Source organism: Malania oleifera, chromosome 3, assembly GCF_029873635.1.
Source record: "Malania oleifera isolate guangnan ecotype guangnan chromosome 3, ASM2987363v1, whole genome shotgun sequence".
NCBI lineage: Eukaryota > Viridiplantae > Streptophyta > Magnoliopsida > Santalales > Ximeniaceae > Malania > Malania oleifera.
The window spans coordinates 31,916,713-31,931,383 of record NC_080419.1 but is presented as its reverse complement, the minus strand read 5'-3'; the positions used below and the strand labels follow the sequence as shown (position 1 = coordinate 31,931,383).

The 14,671-nt window shown below is 37.1% G+C and overlaps 1 protein-coding gene across 1 annotated transcript in view; it reads left to right on the top strand.

The window, feature by feature from the left end:
• The first annotated feature begins 4,171 nt into the window (after positions 1-4,171).
• Positions 4,172-14,671, top strand: part of LOC131151258 (zinc finger A20 and AN1 domain-containing stress-associated protein 1-like) — a 28,308-nt gene continuing 17,808 nt past the window's right edge. Inside the window, exon 1 of the mRNA XM_058102511.1 lies at positions 4,172-4,327. Coding sequence (XP_057958494.1) covers positions 4,172-4,327 — 156 coding nt within the window. The remainder of the gene's footprint in view (positions 4,328-14,671) is intronic.

The window sequence follows — 14,671 nt, the reverse complement described above, 5'->3', positions numbered from 1 at the left end:
TGTTCCTTTCACTTAAAAACATGATTTTTAACCCTACAGATGACTGTCCATTCATCTTCCCTTCTTTAAAACATCTTCTTTTCTCTTTCTTCACAGTTCTTTCACTCCCAAGCTAAACACAATGATTATCCATCACACATCTCCTCCATACATATCTAGGGTTTATGCATTTCAAGATGGTTCGTACCAAAACTGTGGGAAAGAAGGACAAAGCCTCATCGTCTTCTTCAAAGCCTACAAGCAACGATGACATAGAAAAATGGCTGGTCTCTTCACATGCGAAATCAGTATATTAGAATCACATATCTGCAATTGAACCAATGTTCTGTAAGATTTTAGATGTTACTTTCTTTGAAGAAAATTTTCTTGAAATTACTGAAATGTTCAAAGCAATAGGATGGGATAAGTTCATTCTTCATCAAGTGAAAGGGTATTACCCAGAACAGATTAAGATTTTTTATTCTAACTTGGTGAAGAAGGAAGATGGAATTACTTTTGAGATTTATGGTCAAAGGATTACACTGACCCCACACTCATTACGGAAAATTCTTCATATCAAGCATGGAAATTTTGAGTGTACTCCAGTTGAGAAGCAATGGACCATGGAACAAGGATTTTCACCACAAGAATTTCTGCCTCTTGTGATGAATGATGCACCTGTGTATTTTGGACATCATCCACCATATAAGCAGCTTAATCTTCAGGCACAAATCTTGCATAAGATCATTGCATACAATATAATTCCGAGGTCTGAGTCCTTTGATCATGTATCATTTTTTGATTGTTTTATTATGTCGTGCTTGCTAAAAGGCAAAAAATTAGACTTGTCCAGTATTATACTAAAGTGGATCGTGATGAAGCTTGAATCTCCTAGAATTGGGCTTCCATACGGCGGTATTCTTTCCTTAATCTTTTCCCATTTTAAAGTCCTCTCTCCATCTTCAAAAATAGTAAAAAGAACCCATTACCATGTTTTCTCATCTACTACATTGAAACGAATGGGTTACAAAAGGTATACCGAGGGTTAGATGTTCCGAGGCAATAGACTGGCAAGACCAGCACATGAAGAAAGGAGTCCAGCTCTTGAAGAAGCTGATATGCCACCTTGTTTTGTTCCGTTTTATCATAATTATCCTAACTTTAGTTCCGAAATGTGAGAAAACTTTGCTTCTCTTCAAGATAAACTCTTAACCATTGATGACAAGTATACCTCATTAGACAATCATATTGCTAAGATAGAGCATCATGTCATTAAACATGACACTAATTCAGATAATGAGGATAGTAAAAATTCTGATGAGGAAGAAGCTGAAGATGAAGAAGAAAATGAAGATGAAGAAGGTGAAGGAGGAGAGGAAGAAGAAGAAGAAGGCTCACGACAATCCAAAGGAAAAGGAATTGCTGAAGACAATGACACTAACTCTGATATATAGAGTTTTGCTGGTGTTTTTGCTATTCTGTATGCTACATGTGCTTAAATTCTGAATGTATTTTGTTTTTGCTGTAAAAAAGGGGAGTATGTGTAAACAAAGACTATGAGTCTTTATATATATTTGTTTCTAGCTCTGAAACCCTGAACTTTTGAAATGCTTTGTTATCAGTTTGATGTATTATAAGTTCTAATGTTAATGATAACTCTGAAAACTTTGCAACTTATGACCTTATGAATTACAAGAAATTATTGAGTATGCTGATTGACAGGGGGAGTATTATGAGTTATCACTTGAGAATAATCCCTAATCAATTGATGTTAATACATTAATACTGGTATCACATATACTCATATTGATATTTGCCCTTAATCATTATATACTCAAATTATATTTTTTGATTGATGTCAAAGAGGGAGAAGTGTTTAGAAAAAATTGAGCTTGAACTTGAAATGAGCATGAATGATGTATGTTTTTAAAATAAAGAAATGAGCATGATTGATGAAATTAATATTGATTCTAGTAAGATGAAGCTTATTGAAAGGGGGAGTCTTTTTAAGGCTCACTTAAAATTTTTGCTTCTTATTTGTCATCATCAAAAGGGGGAGATTGTTGGCCTTACAAAACTTAATACCCTATTTTGATGCTAACAAACAAGTAGGATTTAACATGCTTTGGTTGAGTGTTGTATTTCTCAGGAATCAATGTTGAAAGTACTCATGTCGCATAGATCAAAGTCTGATAGTATGGATCAAAGTCTGAAGACCATAAGAGCATAATGATTAAAGAAGATTAACATGGGAGCTCAAAGTCTGAGTCCATGATGAAATATCAAAAGGATTTTAAGAGATGAAAGCTCAGAGAATTTTGAAAGATCAGATACTAGCAACAAAGAAAGTTCAGAGCAAAGAAGAATTTTTAAAATATTTAGGACAAGTCTTTGTAAGTACTTTAAGTTTATTCAAGTATGAAGTTTTCATTTTGAAACTCATTAGGTAAAAAGACTTAGAGACCTTAAGATAAAAACTTGGAACATGTTTTTAAAGTTAAAACAAATGTATATTTCAAGCAACAATGGGAGAGAAATAAAAAAATTGAATAGAAAAGAAAAATAGTAAGTGGACAGACGACTGTCTGTTAATAGATAGACAACTGGCTAAATTAACAAGGCTTAAAACTGAAAAACAGAAGTCTGACAAACGACTGTCAGTGAAAATTGAGAAGACTATGTAGGTTTCACCAGACGACTGTCCACCTTCTATGTTACTGAAAGGCTTAAAATTATACATGGACAGACGACTGTCACCATATGGACAGATGACTGTCACCTCATATTCTAGTGATAGATGACTGCCACCTTTTTGCCTATGTTTTTGTAGTTATATTAAATGGACAAACGACTGTCAGGATTTCACAGTCGTTTGACTCGCGGATTTTTTCTGTTTTCCAATGGATATAATTTTTGAAATTCAAATATTTGGAAACTCAAATAAGTTTAATATAAGGAAACAAGTCTGAGTATTCTTGGGGAATAAGCAAGAAGGTTTTCTACATCTATAAACATCCCTAAGACACATTGATTTCTACACCAAGACCATTAAGAAATCATATTTTTCTGTCATACTCTCTCTTATTCTGAATTTCTGAAAGTGCTTCAAATTGCTCTCATCCTTGCTCGAAATTAAGAGAAGTTTTTGTTGAATCTCTCACTGTGTTTGATTATTGCGTTGCTAATTCTTTCATTGAAAGATACCAACGATGAAAAATTTCCAAGAGCTTCATTCTGAAATTCATATTCTGAATTTATTGAAATGCATAAGTGTTTCAAATTTGCACTAATCAGCTCTTTGAGGAGCAAGTTCTTGTACGTCTTGTTTTCTATCTTTGTAACAGGATTTGTTGATGATTTGAGTATTGAATCATTGGACCAAATAAGGGGAGATTGTTTGGAGAAGGCGGACTCTAGCCTTACCCAAGGAGTGCTTGTAACTAGTTTTGTTCCGGTTGATAAAGGAACGGTAATAGTGAATCATTTGGCAGTTTTGCCAAGGGCGAGGACGTAGGCTGTGTTGAAGCCAAACCTCGTTAAAATCCTTGTGTTCTTCTTTCTCTACTCTACTCTTTATTTTTTAAGGATATAATCTGCGTGGTTGCTTTAATTTAATTCTGAATGTTTGGTTGTTAAATAGACCGGAAGGTAATTCGTCTTGGTTAAATCCGCATTGATTGTGGAAACCAAAAGGGACAACGTTAGTTGATTATCCTTGACCTATTAATCTGAAAGTTTATTTAAAAACTGAACATTGGGAAGAAAAATAATTGTGATACAGGGCTTATACTGAGTGCAGCAAATTTTCACATATAGTGTCACATAAATTGAGTGTTTGATCTTGCTATGATTGATTGTGATTGTTTCTAAGATTTACAACTTAAAAGAACTAATCCTAGAGGGACTATTTTTAAAAAAAATCTAATTCATCCCCCTCTTGGGAAGTTATTCTTAATTTCAATAATAATAATAATAATAATAATAATAAAAAGACTTATCTCTATGGACTAAGAATGGATCACTTTGAAATTCATTTTGATCATCTTGCTGGAAGTACCCGGAGTATCATTGTAAAATTCACCATCATGTAAGTGCCTTCTAGTGTTCGTCAGTTTGCCACCCTCAAAGCAGATGAGGTCATATGCTCCAGTTCTGTATGAGACCAAAGGATGTTTCAGAGTAAAGCTGGAACATGACTGACGACGTCACGGGCTTCAAACATTCGGAGCGGGCCCTCTACGCCAACAGGTGTGGCTTTTTTGGATCCGTAGCTAGCATGAATCTCTGCTTGAAGTGCTACAGAGACCTTCGCATCAAAGAAGTGCAGGCAGCCTCCGCTAAGGCTGCTGTGGAGAAGTCTCCAAAACCTGTGTCGTGCTCATTATCACTTCCTAAGAAGAAGGCCCATCCGAATTTTTCTGGAAGTCACTCATTCTTCCGTCTTCTTTGGCTACTCAGTCATCGGTCGGCGCTTCGGCCGCATGCGACGGCAGATGGCATCTTCCTCTAGGGACCAGCCACGGATGACGATAGTGAACAAGTTTGGGAGCTGCAGAAAACGCATGGGATTGACTGGGTTCATGTAGTAACTCGAACCAAGAAAATAAAGAAATAAATAAAAGAAAAGAGAAATGAAAGGAAAAAGAGGAAAAAGGGTTTGGCTAGGACCAAACCGTCACCGATTTTGTGGGGATAAGAAAAACCGTTGATGGTTTTCTTGCGTGTAAACAACCGAGAGCTGTTTAAAGGCCAAATGTTTGTCAGTTTTGTCAAGCCCAGAAAAACCATCAACGGTTTTCCTATAAGCCTATTTACTTAAGAGCTAAGTTATGTTTTAAATTTTCATAACTGACAACTCTCTCTCTCTCTCTACTTAAGGTTTTTGGAGATCGTATCTCTCACTCTCTCTATAGTTTCGGAAACTCTCTGTTAGTGCTCAGTTCTGTAGAGACCCGAATAATTTCCATAATTTAATAATAGGAGGAGGAAAGAAAAGGGGAAAAATTAAACAGGGTATCATCGACGAACACAGGGGATTCGTCGACAAGCCCATATGAGGGTCTCGTCGATGGGGACATGTTTCATCGACGAGAAGATACCGAGAGGCTATTTTTCAGTTCTAAATTTTGTCGATGAGGAGTAGGCATTTTTCAATGAACTTCCTTCTTGACCTTGTCGACGAAGTGACGTGACTCCTTGACGCAGGCCAGTGTATAAATAGCCTAAACTTGATTTTTCAGCTAAAATTATCGCACAAATCACTCTAAGTTTTTGGGCCGGATTCTCACTGTTCAATGATCCACGGCCACCATGACACTCTTGGAAAAGTTCTCTTCAAGTTTGCTGGAGCGGATCGTTGGTGGGGCTTACTTGAATTCCATCCCAATTTCCGGGTAAGATATTTTATTTAGTATTTGCCTTTTTCATAGTTATAACAAATGTAGTACATGGAGAAATACTGATGTTTTGTTATGGGAGATGTGGTTTTCAGGGTATTGAGTGGGGAACCCTGCGGGTGTGGGACAGATACAGAAAAAGGGGCTTTACAAAAACCAGGTAAGGGAAATATGCTATGCTAGGAGAGTTTAGCAAAGGTATCAAAAAATTTATGTATATATATATATTTATACTAGTTTATTATTCAGTTTTATAGATTATGAGTTTTAATATCTGTGTGTCTTGAGTGGATGTTTACCTAATATAGAAATTATATAGTTTTTCCCAACATATCATGATTTACAGTATATACAAATATAGACAGATATTTACCAGATAGGTATTTATCAAACAAGTATTATAGTTTTTATTCAGATGAGTATATTACAGCAATTACAGAATACCATGTTTCCTAAAACCATAACACTCAGATTTACAGATTATATAGACAGATTAAACGGACAGCTACTACAGACAGATTTACAGTTATTACAGTCAGATATTACAGATATGTGATCATATATCACAGTATATACAGTTCAGATTTACAGTGTTATGGTTATTTTGGAAACACGATGAAAATAGTAAAAAGATTATAGTTATATATATATATATATGTATATATACAGTATCAGATCCCTGATGAAATATTACAGACAGATAGAGATAAGAGAGCACGGTACCGTTGCTATTTATAGATCAGAGTGCAACCACATGTCTCAGAGAGTATGTGGGTACCATCAACCATGCTCGAAAAGCTTGTAAACTCCCCAGACTCTAGGTTGAGGGGGCTAGATTTGACGAGGTAGTTTTTGCAATTCCGTGCTTAGGAGTGGATGTAGTTTGGCTGGATTGAGGACGGGTAGAGTACAGTGACTTACCTAGTAGGCCAACTAGAGTTAAGTCCCGCCTATGGGCCGCACAACCCTGTCATGAGGGGTTAAATCATGACATACAAATTTCTAGGGAAAATCACTGTTATATATATATATATATACACACACACACACACAAATTTACAGTGTTTGATAAATACAGTACAATATTAGCAGTATGAAAAGTAGAAAATTAGATGATACAGTTATATTCTAAACTATGATGGATGTACGATATACTTTGTATAGATTTACTGTTTTATACAGTTTCAGAAATTCATATAAAAGTTAAGCAACTTAGTCGCCACACACTTGTATTAGCATATTCCCACTTACTAAGCGTCGTCTCACCTTATTACTTTAAGATTTTTCAGGTGAGCCAGCTATGCGGGCAGATCAGGCTCGCAGATAGAGTGACCTCTTGATTGCCCTTCTTATAGGGTAAGTGTGTGCAGGGCTTTGTGTTTTGGGATAAATGGTACTGGTGAGGGATGTAAAAATGTAACTATGTTTTGGAAATATTGAATTCTAGTATAGTATGTATATATATGGTTGTGTGAATTATATTTTTCTGCTGCATAGGTGTGTCTATTATGTACAGGAATACCTCAGTGCCCTTCTGAGGCCTAGGATGCTATAGCAGTGATATTAGAGTAGTTTATGTGTTTATTTATATATAAAAAAAATGGAATAATTTTTGGAGCGTTACAGTTTGGTATTAGAGCCTAGGTTGCTAGGTTCTGTAACCTTTAGAGTACAGCGGAAAACAATACCAGAATTTAGAAATGGAAACTTAAGAAGAGTTGAACAGGGTATTGGTGAAGTTAATATGAGAATTATGATGAGAATTTAGGGTTTTGTTTTGCAGTTTGGAAGTAGGGTTTTGGAGTGGCTTCTGTGATTTTCTTAAGGTGATGATTCCAGGAAAACCATAGTAAACTATCAACGATTTCTGCTTTCATACGACAGGAATCGACCTTAAATTAGTAATGAGAGGTTAAGGGTATTTTAGTTAGTATAGTATTGTAGGATTCAGATACTTAAAATAATTTGGTAATATTGCAGGATGGACTTAGGAGGTAGTAGTGCTTACGCTAGTGGTGACGTCGGAGTTGGGCCTTTTGGTGTAGGCGGTGAGGATTCAGATATTGTGCTACGCAGTGTGGCTCACCAAGTTATGACTGAGATTACTTGGAGCTCCAGAGAGCAGGGAGGTCCATCTCCAGCTCAAGGGTGTACGATAGAGAAATTTATGAAGATGAACCCGCCAACATTTTCAGGAGCAGCTAATCCTACAGTTGTGGAAAATTGGATGCAAGAGGTAGAGAAGATTTTGACGGTGTTCACTGCATCGACGAGCAGAGGGTCCTTTATGCTAAATACAAGTTGACAAGGGAGGCCAAGAGTTGGTGGACGACCACTAGATTATTGGAGGAACAGAGAGAAATTCCAGTGCCGATGACCTAGGCTCGATTCAGGAACACACTCTTTGATAATTACTATCCTGCCTCGGTCAGAGAGGCTAGGGTACATGAGTTTTTGAGCTTCTCCCAAGGTTTGATGATAGTCCAGCAATACATGGTGAAATTTATCAAATTATCACGTTTTTGCCGCTATATTGGTCCAGATGATGTTAAGAAGGCTAGGACGTTCGAGAGAAACCTAAAACGAGAAATTTATGGGCAGGTGGCAATACTGAGGATAAAGGATTTCTGAGAGTTGGTTGACATGGCCATAATTGCAAAGGAGAGTTTGCCGAGAGAGACTAAGGTACAAAATCAGAAGAAGAGGACCGTACCTTCGAGTTTTCAGGTGGGATCCGGCCGAGGCCTTTGGAGAGGAGGTAGATATGTTAGAGTAGTCAGTATAGAGACATAGCTATTAGATGTAGAGTTGTTTGTGGGTACGCCAACGGGATATATGGTAAGATGTAGGAAGGTGCTTTGAAACTTTCCAGTAAGCATTTAGGAGAAAGTACTACCAGCTGATCTCGTGGTTCTAGATATGCAGAGGTGTCATGTAATACTGGCTATGGATTGGCTAGTAATTAATCACACCAGCATAGATTGCCATAAAAAAGAAGTGATTGTCAGACCCCCAGGTGAGCAAGAATACAGATTTGTGGGTTCATGCATTCGTGCCTCACCACAACTTGTGTCAGCTATCCAGGTGAAGAGACTGTTACAGAGTCGTTGTCAGGGGTATGTTGCATGTATAAAAGAATTTCAAAAAGAAGAACTAAAACAAGATGATATATCAGTAGGGCATGAATTTCCAAATATTTTTCCAGATGAATTGCTTCGCTTACCACTAGACCGAGAGATTGAATTTACTGTAGAACTATTGCCAGGGGCAGCACTGGTATCTAAAGCACTATATCGTATGACCCCAGTTGAACTGAAAGAATTAAAAGAGTAGTTGCAAGAATTACTGGATAAATGATTTATTAGGCCTAGTGTGTTGCCTTGGGGAGCACCAGTTCTATTCGTGAAGAAGAAAGACGGGACCATGAGGTTGTATATCGATTATAGGGAGATAAAAAAATTAGCAGTTAAGAATAAATATCCTCTCCCTAAGATTGATGATTTTTTTGATCAGCTGCAGGGGACCCAGGTTTACTCTAAAATTAACCTGCGGTTGGATTATCATCAGGTGAAAGTTCGAGCAGAAGACACTTCAAAAACAGTATTTCAAACAAGATATGGGCATTACGAGTTCCTAGTTATGCCATTTGGGTTGACTAATGCACTAGAAGTATTTATGGATTTAATGAACAGGGTGTTCCATCAGTATTTGGACCAGTTTGTGGTTGTGTTTATTGATGATATACTAGTCTATTCGAGAAGTTTTGAGGAGCATGAGAATCATTTGAGGTTGGTGTTGCAGATATTTAAAGAAAGAAAATTGTACGTAAAATTCAAGAAATGTGAGTTCTGGTTAAGGCAGGTTTCTTTTCTCGACCATGTGATCTCTAAAGCGGGTGTATCAATTGATCCAAGTAAGATAGAAGTAGTGGTGAGTTGGGAAAGGCTAGAAAATGTTCAGGAGGTTAGGAGTTTTCTAGGATTGGCAGGCTATTACCGATGCTCTATAGATGGTTTCTCCATCTTATCAGGTCCATTAAAACGACTAACGAAGAAAAATGTGAAGTTTGATTGGATCGATGATTGTGAGTAAAGTTTTCAGGAGTTAAAGTGGTGGTTGGTTTTAGCTCCAATACTAGCCATTCCATTAGGGGAGGTCGAGTTTGTGATATATAATGATACGTCATTGAAAGGTCTTGGATGTGTGTGGATGTAGCCAGGCAGGGTTATTGCGTATGCTTCTAGACAGCTTAAAGAATATAAGAAAAACTATCTTGTGCATGATTTGAAGCCAGCTGTAATGGTGTATGCTCTCAAGATCTAGAGGCATTATCTATATGGTGGAAAATGCGAAATCTTCACGGATCACAAAAGTTTAAAATATTTCTTTACCCAGAAAGAATTGAATATGAGGCAAAGAAGGTGGCTAGAATTTATTAAAGACTATGACTGCATTATTAGTTACCACCTAAGGAAAGCAAATGTGATAGCAGATGCTCTGAGCAGGAAATCAGTGGGACCTCCACTGGAAGCTATGGAGATTCAACACCCGATCCTGATGGATTTGGAGAGATTGGCGTAGAGTTGGTATAGGATAATTCTCAGGCATTTATTGCCAGCCTAGTTGTACAACCTATGTTATATGATAAGATTAATGCCACTCAAGGTGATGATGCAAAATTAGTAGAGGTAATAGCTAGAGTACGGGATGGTCAGGGAGAGGAGTTCGGTATCTCTGATGATGGAGCTCTGAGGTTTCACACCAGATTGTGTGTACCAGCGGATGATGATATTAGAAGAAAAATTTTAAAAGAGGCTCACAGTTCACTATACACAGTCCATCCCGACAATACTAAAATGTATAGGGATTTACGAGAGTATTTTTGGTGGAGTGGGATGAAAAGAGAAATTACCGAATTTGTACACCAGTATTTGACGTGCCAGTAGGTTAAGGCTAAGCACCAGAGACTAGCAGGGTAGTTGCAGCCACTCTTTATTCTAGAGTAGAAGTGGGATCACGTCTCTATGGATTTTATTATTAGGTTACCACCAGTACGACATGGATTGAATGCTATTTGGGTGATCGTTGATCATCCAACGAAGACCGCTCATTTCATCCCAATTAAAGTCGATTATTCCATGGATAGATTGGTAGAAATATACGTTCAGGAAATAGTTCGTGTCCATGGTGTACTAGTATTCATAGTCTCAGACTGAGATCCTTGATTTACTTCGCCATTTTGAAAAAGCTTTTAGGAGGCTATGGGTACAAAGTTAGCATTTAGTACCGCTTTTCACCCTCAAACAGATAGTCAGACTGAGAGGACAATCCAGACATTGGAAGATATGCTTCGGGCATGCGTGTTAGATTTTGGGGGTACCTGGACCCAGTTTATGCGGCTAGTTGAGTTTGCTTACAATAACAGTTATCAGGCTAGCATCGACATGACACCTTACGAAGCATTATATGGTAGAAGGTGTCAATCTCCTATTTTCTGGGATGAAGTAGGCGAGAGACGAGTTTTGGTTCTAGAGATAGTGCAGTAGGTTTTTGATATGGTTCGACTAATTAAAGAAAGAATCAGTACCGCACAGATTCGGCAGAAAAGCTATGCAGACACACGCTGTCGGGGATTAGAGTTTGATGTGGGGGATCATGTATTCTTAATCGTAGCTCCTCTGAGAGGGGTTATGAGATTTGAGAAGAAGGGAAAGGTAAGCCCTAGGTTTATTGGCCTTTTTGAGATACTAGAGAAAGTGGGGTCAGTTGCCTATAGGCCAACTTTGCCACCATCTTTCTCCAGGATACACGACGTATTCCATGTTTCCATGTTGAGGAAATATGTCTTAGACCTGTCCCACATAATCAATCATACAGAAATAGAACTTAAAGATTCATTAGCTTATGAAGAAACACTAGTACAGATCTTGGACAGGAAGACACAAGAATTGCGCGCCAAATAAATTCAGCTAGTAAAATTCTTGTGGAAAAACCATACTATAAAAGAAGCTTCATGGGAGCTTGAAGAAGAAATTAAACAGAAATACCAACACTTTTTTAATGAATTATAGTATTAGTCAGTATGGTTAGATAAAGATAAAGTTTGTTTAGTATAGAGTGATATTTATATTGTACTTTAGGCTATAGGATAGGTAGTAATTTTGGTTTTGGGAGAATTTTTATTTTTGAATATATTTGTAATCTCCCAAAACCTCAAATGTAACCACGGTATTCCCCCGCCATAAGTGAGGGTAAGTAATAAAATAACTAGACAATTTTCTTCAGAGAATAGTGAATGGTGTTCAATACAGATAGTAAATTTCGAGGATGAAATTTTATAAGGAGGGGAGAATGTAGAGACCCGAATAATTTCAAAAATTTAATAATAGGAGGAGGAAAGAAAAGGATAAAAATTAAACAGGGTCTCGTCGACGAACACAGGGGATTCGTTGATGAGCCCATATGAGGGTCTCGTTGACGGGGACGTCTTTCATCGACGAGAAGATACCGAGAGGCTACTTTTCAATTCTGAATTTCGTTGATGAGGAGTAGGCATTCGTCAACGAACTTTCTTCTTGACCTTATCGATGAAGTGACGTGGCTCGTCGACGAAGGCTAGTGTATATGTATAAATAGCCTAAACTTGATTTTTCAGCTTAAATTCTCGCACAAATCTCTCCCTCTCTCTCTTTCCTCAGTCCTTCCCATCCCCTTTCTCTCTAAATTTTTGGTTCGGATTTTCGCCGGCTCGACAATCCGACGCCACCACGACGCTCCTGGAAAAGTTCTCTTCGAGTGTGTTGGAGTGGATCGTTGGTGGGGCTGACTTGAATTTTATCCCAATTTCAGGGTAAGACATTTTATTTAGTATTTGTCTTTTTCATAGTTATAACAGATGTATTACATGGAGAAATACTGATGTTTTGTTCTGGGAGAGGTGGTTTTCAGGGTGTTGAGTGGGGAACCCTGCGGGTGCGAGACAGATACAAAAAAAAGGGGCTTTTCAGAAACCAGGTAAGGGAAATATGCTATGCTAGGAGATTTTAGCAAAGGTATGAGAAATTTTATATATATTAATATATTTATACCAGTTTATTATTCAAATTTACAGATTATGAGTTTTAATATCTGTGTGGCCTGAGTGGATGTTTACTTGATATAAAAATTATATAGTTTTTCCCAGCATATTATGATTTATAGTATATACATATATACAGATATTTACCAGACAAATATTTATCAAACAAGTATTACAATTTTTATTCAGATCAGTATATTACAGCAATTACAAAATACCATGTTTCTTAAAACCATAACACTCAAATTTACAGATTATACATACAGATTAAACAGACAGTTATTACAGACAGATATACAGTTATTACAGTCAGATACTACAGATCTGCGATCAGATATCACAGTATATACATTTCAGATTTATAGTCTTATGGTTATTTTGGAAACATGATAAAAATAGTAGAAAGATTATAGTTATATATATATATATATACAGTATTAGATCCGTGATGAAATATTATAGATAGATACAGATAACAGAGCACGGTACCATTGCTATTTATAGATCGGAGTGCAACCACATATCTCAGATAGTATATGGGTACCATCAACCGCGCTCGGAGAGGTTGTAGACTCCCTAGACTCTAGGTTGAGGGGGCTCGATTTGACGAGATAGTTTTCCAGTTCCGTGCTTAAGAGTGGATGCAGTTTGACTGGACTGAGGAAGGGTAGAGTACAGTGACTTACCTGGTAGGCCAACCAGAGTTAAGTCCCGCCTATAGGCCATACAACCCTGTCATGAGGGGTTAAATCGTGACATACAGATTTCCAAGGAAAATCACAATTATATATATATATATATATATATATATATACAAATTTATAGTGTTTGATAAATACAGTACGATATTAGCAGTATGAAAAGTAGAAAATTAGATGATACAGATATATTTTAAACTACGATGGATGTACGATATACTTTGTATAGATTTACTATTTTATACAGTTTCAAATGTTAATATAATAGTTAAGCAACTTAGTCGCTACACACTAGTAATAGCTTATTTCCACTTACTGAGCATCGTTTCACCCCATTACTTTAACATTTTTCAGGTAAGCTAGGTAGGCGAGCATATCAGGCTCGCAGATAGAGTGACCTCTTGATTGCCCTGCCTATAGGGTAAGTGTGTATAGGGCGTTGTGTTTTAGGATAAATGGTACTGGTGAGGGATGGAAAAATGTAACTATGGTTTGGAAATATTGAATTCTGGTATTGTATGTATATATATGGTTGTGTGAATTATATTTTTTCGCTGAATATGTGTGTCTATTATGTACAGGAATACCTCAGTGCCCTTTTGAGGCCTGGGATGCTATAACAGTGATATCAAAGTAGTTTATGTTTTTATTTATATATATATATAAAAAATGGTGTAATTTTTGGGTCGTTACAAGTTCTCTCTCCCTTCTCCCGACACATAGGCCATCGATTTTCTGCAAATTCGTGCAGTTAAGTTTGGTGGTTTCAAAGGTTTTAGCCATTTTCTTCAGGAGCAGGTAAGGAGATTATATAATGTTAGTCGGTTTTGGGGAAAACTAACGTGAATGGTTTGAACATCTCCTATTTTCAATAAAATATGTAGTTTGAATTAAATAAAACCCTTGAGTTGCACATACCCTTGTTTACAGCAACTTGTGTATTTTCTCAGATAGTTTACTTTATTTGTGATTTATCAGGTGAAAAATTGTGTGGCATGAGTATGGTTTAACGGGCATAAATAAATAGACTTTGTAAACTACTGTGAAATGACGACTACACGCCGATGTGAGAAATAACGGCTACACGCCGATATGTGATTGGACGGCTTTAAGCCAATATGTGATGTGACGGTTGTAAGCCGAGATTTGATGTGATGGCTATAAGGTGAGATTAAAGATGCCGGTTTTATACCGAGACATAAAATGATAGAATTATGAACAATTTATGTTTTATACAGTGTTATGAAAAATGAAATATGATTTCAGTATTATTATGTAAATTACTATATATGATTTAAGAACCCTGTGGTTATGAAATGTGATATTATGAGGACGGTACTGTAGTTATGTGTTGGCAGTGAGTGCAATTATACGGGGATGGAAGTGTGATACGGGATAGTCGATTGGAGACCTAAGTACAATACTACCCGTAGGCAGTTCTCGGGGCCCCATCTGATGCACTTCTTGGTGACCCTTTAGGGTAGGCATAATGGTACTTACAACCTTTTTTTTGACTCAGC